The sequence below is a fragment of the Lotus japonicus genome, chromosome 4 (assembly GCF_012489685.1).
Source record: "Lotus japonicus ecotype B-129 chromosome 4, LjGifu_v1.2".
Lineage (NCBI taxonomy): Eukaryota > Viridiplantae > Streptophyta > Magnoliopsida > Fabales > Fabaceae > Lotus > Lotus japonicus.
The window spans coordinates 79,689,832-79,700,106 of NC_080044.1; the positions used below are offsets into that span (position 1 = coordinate 79,689,832).

The following is a 10,275-nucleotide window of genomic DNA, read 5'->3' on the forward strand; positions in this document are numbered from 1 at the left end:
TGTGACACTATAAGTAAGGGATTTGGAAAATATTTATCCCTATAAAATAATTAGAATAAGTATGCTGAAGAATATGTTGATATTATTCCCTTCATACGTCCATTGCGATGGCTCTTAACGGAGTATTGAACTAGTCAAGGTTTTGCTTCAAATTTCAAGTCATGAATATCCAATATCCCTAGTAAACAACATAAAAGTTTGAAAGTGAAATGCAGCTTTGACTGAGACCAAGAGGGTAGCAAGAGGTGGGTGAATGACAGTAGAATCACATATGAGGGAACATATCAAGCAACTATTGTTAGTCAGACAACTACCCTAATTTGGGCAGTGCTTAATAATACAAATCAACCAGTCACGTGCAGAACATTGTACACCCTTTGTTATATTAATACAATAACACGTTTCTCTTATGTAATTGAGCCTTACATTATTGTAATTTTGTCCCTTAATTTGAATAATCAAAACAAAAACTTAACCATCTTTCATTTAGAAAATGTCTTTTATCAATAATTAAAAAATTGTAATTTGAATTTTATATTGTTTTCAAAAATTAATACCAAAAATATTAAAGCCATTAAAAAGATTACATCTACAATTTCGTATTTAAGTTCTTTAAAATAAAAAAAGTAATAATAGTTTATTAATTTTGTAATCATGAATAGAAATAGAAAATAAAAATAAAATCATTTTCCTAAAACAATCATACATTTCCGTTTATTCTTCTTTTTCCACTAGCCTCTCCCTTCTCATATTAATTTTTTTATTCATTTTGGAAAGAAACTTACACATTGTTGAATAATAAGACACCTGCAACTTATATATTTAATCAAGGCTTTGATTCCAGTCCCAAAATTTTTAAGAGGATTGAGGCTGTAAAATTGAAAAACATGATCCCAAAAACCAACCCACGAGCTTCAACCCCCCTTGCGCTACTTGTAGCCCGTTTGGATACGGGTTTACTTTAGTTTATTGGAACTTATATTATCTACTAGAAAATGCACTAAATAAGCTCCAATAAGTGCTCTTTGGTTCCAAACGGGTACTTGCTTCTCTCCATGCGTGGCTACTTGGCTAGGAGGTCCTCAATTTTATCGAGAAGACACTTACCACTGGTTTTCACCCTGAGAAATGTATTTAATCAGAGCTTAGGTGCTTATAGAAAGTGTCATCTGCTGGCCAAGAGAGCGAGGACTTCTTTGCCAACAGAGCCAGATTCTGATGCAAGCTTAAGAGGAGTGTTGCCTTCTTTATCCGCGACACGTGAATTAGCCCCCCTGTAAATGATTGGCATCTCAGTGAATTTTCCAAAGAAAACCAAAACATATCAATCATGAAACAGCATATCTGAGATAATATATGAGAAAATTTTCCATGGAACTGAAGTTTGAAATTGAAATGCAGCATTTATCACGGCACCGTGATAAGGGTCTTTACGTTCAAACTTAAATCTTATTATTTCATTGTTTGGATATTTTAAGGATGGAATTGAAAAAAACTTGTTCCATCTCATTTTCCCCATATCGAAGAGGAAAAAAGGTTGGGGCATTGAATGTAATAGGATGGAATACATTCTAATTCTATTCCATTTTATTTTATTTTAAACAATCCAAATAATGGAACTTATTATGATTCTATTTCATTCTGCTTCATCCCATCTCTTCCTTTGAATCCAAGCATAATTTCTCTTGTGTTGGCAGCATTGCATAAATGTATGATTTGATCATTTGATCAATGTAAGGTGAATACGGGTATATAATACAATGATTGAAAATGTTTAGAAAATCTAAGAAAGTGTCCAATGTACCTTATAATAAGCGCTTTTGCAGCTTTTGTATTCCCTCTGATAATGCAGTAATGTAGTGGTGTCCGACCTCTTGAATCACAAGCATTAATGTCTGCCCCGTGCTGGAGGAGCAGCTCCACCATGCCAACGTCACTATTTAGGCATGCCATGTGAAGCACACTAGAAGCATCTTGCATGTCCTCAATCAGCTGCTTTTCACTTTGAGATGAAATATTTAAATTACCTGAAGAAGCCACGTTGGAAGAGTTGCCTGCACAGCAACTAATTATTCGCCCGGGACTAATGAATTTTCAACACCAAAAAACTTTCCTGCAGTTGAGACTTTGAGACTTTGTGATAAGAAGGCATACCTGATAATGCTTTGACATCCGCACACGACTTGACAATATGCTGGTACACTGCTTTCATATCATTGGCACAGATGCTTTCTAACACCTGTTGTGCCAGTGAAAGGACAGAGCCGTCTTTCTTTGTCCGGCAAACAAATATTTTCTCAGAGTACTGCAATAAGAAACCACTAAGTTCTATCTCCCTTATATTAAATTTCTGTCATGTAATACTTCAAAGAATACAGTTACCAAATATTCAATAAGTGCATTTTTTATACCATCATGGAAATGCATTTGGAGTTTCAAATATCATTTTGCACTATAGGAAGGGGGGGATGATAGTCTAAAATCCAGGAAAGTTGGCTTGGCTGGGATTTGATCTGAAATACAATCAAAGCAATAAAAACATAGAGCCATAAACAAAAAAGTAAGATAGTTACTGGCTAATCATTAAAACTTTTCGCCTTTACTTTGTACTCATTAACAACTAACTCAAATCCATTTAGGTAATATCACATTTAAAAGTGATTTTAAATATCATTGACGAAACATATTCATTTGTATCTCAAATATCGCCATTATCTATTGAAACATAAACTAATTCTTCAAAAACTAATTATTCTCAAAAGTAATTGTGCAAAAACTATCCAAACCCATCCACTAGTTTCACATTCTAGAAACAGAAGAGGAACAGATGGGTAGATGTCATTTTTCTGTGCGTCTGCAATGGGCAAACATTCTCTAAAATAAACTGATAATGAATAAATGGTCCACTTTCGGGCATCTATTCTCCGCTCCACCCCCTATTACAGTGACTTAACACGGGACAATATGATACAAGAGTTGAGACTTTAAGCAGGAGAGATTGAGAACTTGAGTTAGCAAATGGCGACAGTAGTAAATTGGTAGAGCTTACATGGTCAAATCTATAAAAATAAGTCTTACTGTTTCATTTTTTTGGCGAAAAGGAAGTATGCAACTCCAAAACGCATTACTATTGACCAAAGCGGCAGTATGAACAAAAATAGTACAATGTGATCATTTACTCTATCAATGAATATAACAAATTTGCTAAGAAGTAAGAACCAACTCCTCCTAAAAACTCTAAGCTATTATGTGAAAACGTATTAATGACATTATTGAACAGCTGACATCCCTTCGTGCACAATGCTCAAACCCCTTTTTACACTTATATGGTATTCAACTTTTATCCAGGAGAATGAGAGATGTGAGAATTAAAATTTTGACCTGTTGATCATAGAGGCTAACATTATGCAAGAACTCTTCTAAAAGGTGAAGATTCACCTGATTTTAAACACCTTTAACAAGTACATAGTGGTTCATTTCTTTAATGAACTAAGAACTCAACTGAAAGTTATAACTATAGGTCACAAAACAGGATCTCAGCAAACCATATATGCTGCAGAGCTTGGATGCCCAACTTCTAAGAGAAGTTACTGTTGATATAGATAATCAAGGGTAGATTTCCCAGTAGATGTTTAGGCATTTCAAACTTCCTAGGTACTACAACAAAATATATTTATTTACTGCCATTTTAACTTGCAAAAATAGGCTTAGGATTATTCATTTATTTGAAGAGTTCAAGCTTTCTAACACCAAACAGAAAATAAAAGAAACTTAAAGGCTTTCTGAGATTACCTTTGCGTGAATGAACCTCTCCTTCAACGAAATAGAATCATCGTGTTTTGGTTTTCTTGCATCAAATAGCTTGACTCTGTTGGCCTTGGATGAACTACATTGCAGGTGCTTATTAGTCTAACTTCAAAGAGATAATACCATCAATTTTTGCAATACTTACCCAACAGCAGTGTCCACAGTTTGCAAACTACTCCTTGAATGTAACAGCTCCTCCCAAACTGAGTTTGCAAAAACGTTGCCGAGTGACTTAAACATACTTAAGACAGAAGCATCCCAGACTTTCACATCAAGTGTCAGTGATCTTACCTGCAAAAAAAGTTTCCCACCTTAATTAGCTGCAGGAGTGAGAATTAAAACGAAATGGTTTTGTTTTCTCTTTTAACAATATAAAATCACTGAAATTAGCAACGGATACTATTGAAAAAGAGGGAACAAAAAAGAAAAAGACAGAAAACAAAAAGCAAGCAATCGTAGACTAACATTTTAAAATAAATCTATAATTAATGGGTAAAACTGCTTGTAGGATTTCTATTTACTGATCTGATGAATCATTAATCAGCTTTTTCTTGAAGTATACTTTTTACTACTCACATAATGATAAATTAATACTGTAACATTCATTCTTCAAACCCTTTCCTGCATGAGTTTAGAAGAGCTTATTTGAGCTTACCTTATATCATAAACATTTAAGCAAGTGTTCGGATAAACTTACAAAAATAGCTTATGACCTACCTATAAGCTCTTTTGAGCTTATTTTCTCAAGCTTATGATATTAGTTTATGAAAAATCACTTATACCCACTTATAAACTATTTGAAGCTTATTTTAATAAATTTCTCTAAAAAAACTTATGAACAAACGCACAATTAAACTACTTACCTAAACACACCCATAGTCTACTTGTTTCACATTTGGCAGCATTGCGAAATACTAAATGTGTCCAAATATGGGTCTAAGACTTGCACCTACTTTTTCCTTTTACTAGAATGACAACTACCATTATCTTTCTACATTTAAATGTTGAGAAATGTTAGTAAGACACTAAAAAACTTCAAATATGAGATTTGATTCTTTTTAGTTTTCTGATGAGTAGTCATCATTAGCTAGAGGTGAGGGCTTTGACGTAGCAGATCATAGGTCCTTTAACCCCCCGCGTGTAGTTTTTACTCAGTAAAAGTTGACGAGACATGAACCATGTACAATATTAAGGGCAAGGTTAAATGTCAAATACTTACTTTTGATATATGTACACCAAGATTACGATGAATACCAGAACATTCAATGCATATAAGGATGCCAAGGTTTAAGGATGCCCAGTCTGGTTCAGGTTTACCACAATCAGCACATTTGTCATTCCCGCTCACCTTTCTAAGAATATCAATTGGCTTTTCACTTCTTAGACTGTGTTTACGCACGTGCAAACTTTTAGACGGACGTAAGTGGTTATGTGGGGTGAAATTCTTGGATGTAAGTTTCTCAGTCCCAGATGGAGAATCTTTTAACATATCACTCTCGTCAGCAGAGTAAGAGTCATCGTTTTCTGAGTCAGCTGAAAGAGGCTGCCACAGGATTGTCTTATCAATCATAGTAATCAAAATCGATATGGGCATCAAAACATGTGCTTAAAAAAAATACTACGCACCGTTCCCAGTGTCTGGACACTCAACAAGGAGGCAATCACTCCATTTATCTTTTCCATCCAATCCATCTGGTCCACCGCATTTTCTGCCTGCATTTCTTTCCTTAGTATCGTCAGCATTAGTACATATAGTCCACACTATATATTGATAAACTTTCAGAATAAATACCTGCAATGTATAGTTTTTCGATGGCGAAATAATCCTGAAGCAGAATCTTAAATCTGACTGATCAGCATCAACCTTGATTGTTGATGTCAGCAAATTTACTGTATGACGTGCTACAGAACTTTCATCATGGACACCCCCATGGTAATGAGAAGAAAGCCATCGACTCAGTAGCCCAGAACCATTTTCAGAGGCACTGTTCCTCCTTGGAGATAGTTGATTGCTGCCCTGAAACAGTATGCTCAGCATTTATTATGCAGAATGCACACTACCTAGCTCAGTGTATCCAAACACAAGTTTTAGATGGTGACTTACATATGACACGTGCCATGGTTTGCGGTAATAGTACAGCATTCCTCGACTATCAAGGACAAAATACCTTCTTTTCCAGTCAGCTCTCAAATTGGAGGATCGTTTTGAAAGATATCCTTGTCGAATGATTTGAACCTAAATGTTGTATGAGATGAAAAGATGTCAATGAGCAGGAACTAGAAAAGATTTTTTGTTGGGCCAGTAACAGGACTCAGAATTGAAAAGTTGTAAAATGAATTAATACATAAGCTTAGAGAAAGAGAAAAATGTTATGAATACCTTTCCATTTGCAGCTGATTCCATTACAACATCTGCCACTTCATTTGATGTTTTAGAAAAAGGATGCCGAGAGTCTCCACTAGGAGAACCACCATAAGGGCCATTCAAGGACAATCTACTTTCTTGATAAACTTGTCTTTTGTAGTCTTCCATTCTTTTATAAAGTGAAATCTGCTCTGTATCGTATCTTTCTCTTGACTGGTGTACAAAATCCAATACCTACCACATAGCTGAGTCAAACATTTTCCATTCTACCCTTACCTCTGAAGGATCAAGTTGAGGGAAAAAGTCGACATATTTCAGTAATCGTTTCGTAATGCCCAAACTTGGAACTTCCCATGAAGGACTATTAGGTCTTATATATCTATCTTAGCCAGGAAAATGATAGTGAATTACTTTTAAGATTTTAATTAATGCTATTGAAAATAATATCTAGAACAAAAAGGGCGCCTCAGATACAGGAAAGAAAATCATCCATTCAGAAAACATATAGGGGACACCTATCGTAATTTCAATCCATAAATTTTACTCCATACTTGGAAATATATATTCCACTGTGACCAACTGGTGGATTTCACATCTGGATGACCCTTCAATTATTCATGTTTTTGAGTTTTTAAGTACACTATGCTAACAATTCTACAAGTCTTATAACCTAAGAGTCAGACGGCATATGCATTAACTGTGTGTTGCAGCTCCATAATCCCCTTTGGTTTATAATTTTAAGAATGCTAGCAGTACTCTCTTTCTGATACACTCTTTAACACTTCATAGTTGATCCATTCCTTAAAATGTCGACACATTTTTTAAAAACAAATTTATTAATTTATGAGAGATTGTATTGAGTTTTTAACATATAAACCAATCATTCCTCTTATGATTTTACAAAAATCAAAAAGAAAATTAATCTGCTTGTCTGTTGAAAAGAATTGTGTATAATAACTCTATAAGTGGGGGAGTTAAAGAAAAAATACAGTCTGAATAGAAAAACCTCGTTAATGAAAGGTCCCATCTGAGTTAATAGATGATATCCCTGCAAGAGAAACACTTTTCAGAAAGTACAATACTAATATTGAAAAAAAGTGCCATATATGTGATATGTCATATACCTGTTGAAAGTATCGAAGATGAGCATCCATAATTCCAGCAACAACCTCTAAAAACTCAAATCTCTTCTTGACCTCAATGTTATTGAGAGCACCAACCTTGACGATGAAATGTGTCACGTAGTTAAGACTCAATGATATACACCTTCGATTCAAAGTACCATATCTCGTGCAACTTAAATTACCAGATTGAAACGGGCCTCCTCAAATGACGTTCTTGCATTTTGCAATTCCTGGAATATTTCTATACCAAATTAGATTTCAAAGGATCACAGTAACTCATGACACAATATTGCACTCATTTATGAATGAAAAATGCCACAGAAAAATTACTGGAAATACCTCTTCTATGACAGAGGCGATATCAATCTTAGTGCTTTTTCTCAGTGACATAAACTTATCCCGTGCCTGTAGCACAAAATCCACATTGCTTTTATGTTATGATCAAGAGATATGCAGGTGAACTTTCCTCAAAACTATCTATAAATACACACACAGTCACACACACACAAATGTACACTTGTGGCAGTGCACTTGTCATACTTCCTGAAAGTAGCAACTTCAGGAATTGCATGAACAGTTGGTTTACCAAAAAAAAATTGTAAGTACTTAATTCTATCAAATGAGAATAACTGACATATCAAAATAATCTTCAGCAATTTGACATGCAGATTGATGTTCATTAACCAAAAAACATCTTGCAATACAAATATTTGTGGAACAGTGAATTGTGAAAATAAATTATATTAGTCCCAGTTAACATTTGAAGCACAAAAGCATGTAGCAGAAGTAAGGAAAATCTATGGATGGTTCATTACACTATGCAACTGTTGTAGTGTGAAGTACCTGGTCGTATACAAGTGAAGCTTTGTCAAAACACTTACGAGCTTCCTGCAAGCATTGCTTGAAGCATTAGATGAAAATAATAACATATAACTGTGTTATTGGATATAAAAATCAAGCCTTAGGTTAAATAGTGGACTGCACAGTTTTTAAACTGAACTGTGGCGATATTCTTATCACGGAGTTATTTAATCAGAGTTTTTAGAGCAGTCATTATTTCAACTCTTCTCCCCACTGTCTCATTTCGAAAATGAAATTGCAGTTATCAAGCAAAAAGAGAAGACATGTTTTGATCATTTAGATTGAAATTAACAGAGAACAGTGATTTCCCTTGTAAGTCTAGGAACTGGAAGTAAAGCATTATTCATTTTCTTCATATAAGATGGATGCTAAAAGACTATGAGCGGCATTTGGAATATGGTCAAGACTACATTATTGCAGATAATTTGTTCAACTAAAATTTGACACCTAAAGAGAAAGGAATATGGTCAATATCTACTAGTCACAGTATACCTTGACTTCATTGATGTCAACATTAACGATGTGTTGTAACCGTTCATCGAGCATGTGCTCTACCTAAGAAGCATTACCAATTATAGTCAGCATATATAGCAAGTTTCACCAACATTCAAATGTGTTTACCTGTGAGCGAAGAAGTTGTTTGTATGTAGCGATTTCTCTGAGAGCAATAGTGAAGTTGGTCATAACAGGTCCTAGGAATAGGAAAACGTACAATGTTGAATTGAAGTAAGCATATTTCTTACTAAGCATATATATAAGAAAGGAAGTGAAGTGATTTAGATTTAGATTTAGATTTAGCTTTACCTCCCAAAGCAACAAAATGAGGATCGGCATACCCTCCTCCAAAATTTTCAAGGGTAGTTGCAAATGCAATGTCCCCATGATATGAGTCTCCAAGCCCTTCCCTAACATAACAAGTGAGGAAATTACGAAATTGAAATTAATTAAGAGTGGAGTGGATCTGTGGATAATTGGATATATATAAGGAAAGCTGCTCACGTATACTTTCGACATCCTTTGTAAAGCTTGGTGCATCTGGTGCGCAATGATTCTGCACTTTCCTCCAAGCACTGGAGCTGCAAGCACAAGCATTCATTCATGATTTCTTAAATTAAGCAACCACAAACAAATTAAACGCACATTTGATATGCAGAATATATATGTACAAACAAATCGAGAATCAAAACAACACCGATGATGGAGAACCGAACCTGTTGGCGGAACATGGGAGTGTCATCGAGATTTGCGAAATGCATTTTTCCAATTTCTTCTTCTTCTTCTTCTGTTTCGCAGGGAAAGGAAAGGAATGTATATGTATATGTATATGTATATTAATTGATGTCGCTCGCTCGCAGTTAACGCTTCTTGCGAATTGCGATATTTCATGTCTCTCGCTCGCTCCAAATAATCTTAGTCGTTGGGAATTGTTATCCTAATACTTTATCTAAAATTTTATTATGTCCGATCACTATTTTTGAACTTCATAGCATTATCCTTGTCCTATACTTTAGATTATTGCAGTACTTAACATTGATGCGACCTCGGTATTTCATTAAAATTCGAGGATTTTACGAAACAACAAATTCATTGTCAAGAGAAACACCTTTTTTCGAGATAGTAATTCTCGTTTTCCTTATATATAGGGAATCAATCGTCATCAATAGTGGTGCAATTCTGGAATATTTTTGAAAAATACTTAGAACACTTGCCATCTACCATGCAAACAGATTTCGGATCAATGACACCACATGGCCCGTGAATCATGTAAGACAAAACCGCCTTGTATAGCTTTGGATATAGTTTCGGGTCAGGAAGTTATGCTTATATGTGTCTATGTCATCTCTTGTTTTGATTTTATGTTGTGATTTCAGCCACAAAAGGATATGTGCGTGTGGCAAACCCCTTTTTTGGAACTCTATGGTGTACATTCTTGGGAAAAAAAATATAAAATCTCAAAAACAGCTCATTATCTACAAAGCTCAAATGTTATTAGTAAAATTGTTAATTGAAAATTTGAGGTCTAAAAATCGTGAATACGACATACCTTGGATCAGAAGCACCGAATATTTTCCCTTTTCTTAAATAAGACATGAGTCTATCAAGTTTTATTTTTTAAAA

At 34.7% G+C, this 10,275-nt stretch overlaps 1 protein-coding gene across 4 annotated transcripts; it reads right to left on the bottom strand.

Annotated features, from left to right (window-relative positions):
• Positions 1-788: 788 nt before the first annotated feature.
• On the bottom strand, positions 789-9,577 carry LOC130711676 (ADP-ribosylation factor GTPase-activating protein AGD3-like). 4 transcript variants are annotated; one of them, XM_057561387.1, is made up of 20 exons: positions 9,369-9,573; positions 9,163-9,233; positions 8,962-9,062; positions 8,779-8,849; positions 8,650-8,712; positions 8,140-8,184; positions 7,636-7,701; positions 7,479-7,526; positions 7,297-7,392; positions 7,179-7,220; positions 6,188-6,406; positions 5,912-6,043; positions 5,600-5,824; positions 5,434-5,520; positions 5,027-5,350; positions 3,953-4,098; positions 3,793-3,886; positions 2,155-2,305; positions 1,805-2,054; positions 789-1,274 (listed from the first exon to the last, which is right to left on the bottom strand). In XM_057561387.1, exons 1-20 carry the CDS (start codon positions 9,411-9,413, stop codon positions 1,166-1,168), a joined length of 2,385 nt encoding a protein of 794 aa, XP_057417370.1. In that variant the 5' UTR covers positions 9,414-9,573; the 3' UTR covers positions 789-1,165. The 4 variants fall into 4 exon arrangements, with proteins under 4 accessions (XP_057417370.1, XP_057417369.1, XP_057417371.1 ...); XM_057561386.1 differs by having other exon boundaries at positions 9,157-9,233; XM_057561388.1 differs by lacking the exon at positions 8,650-8,712 and having other exon boundaries at positions 9,157-9,233.
• Positions 9,578-10,275: the final 698 nt, after the last annotated feature.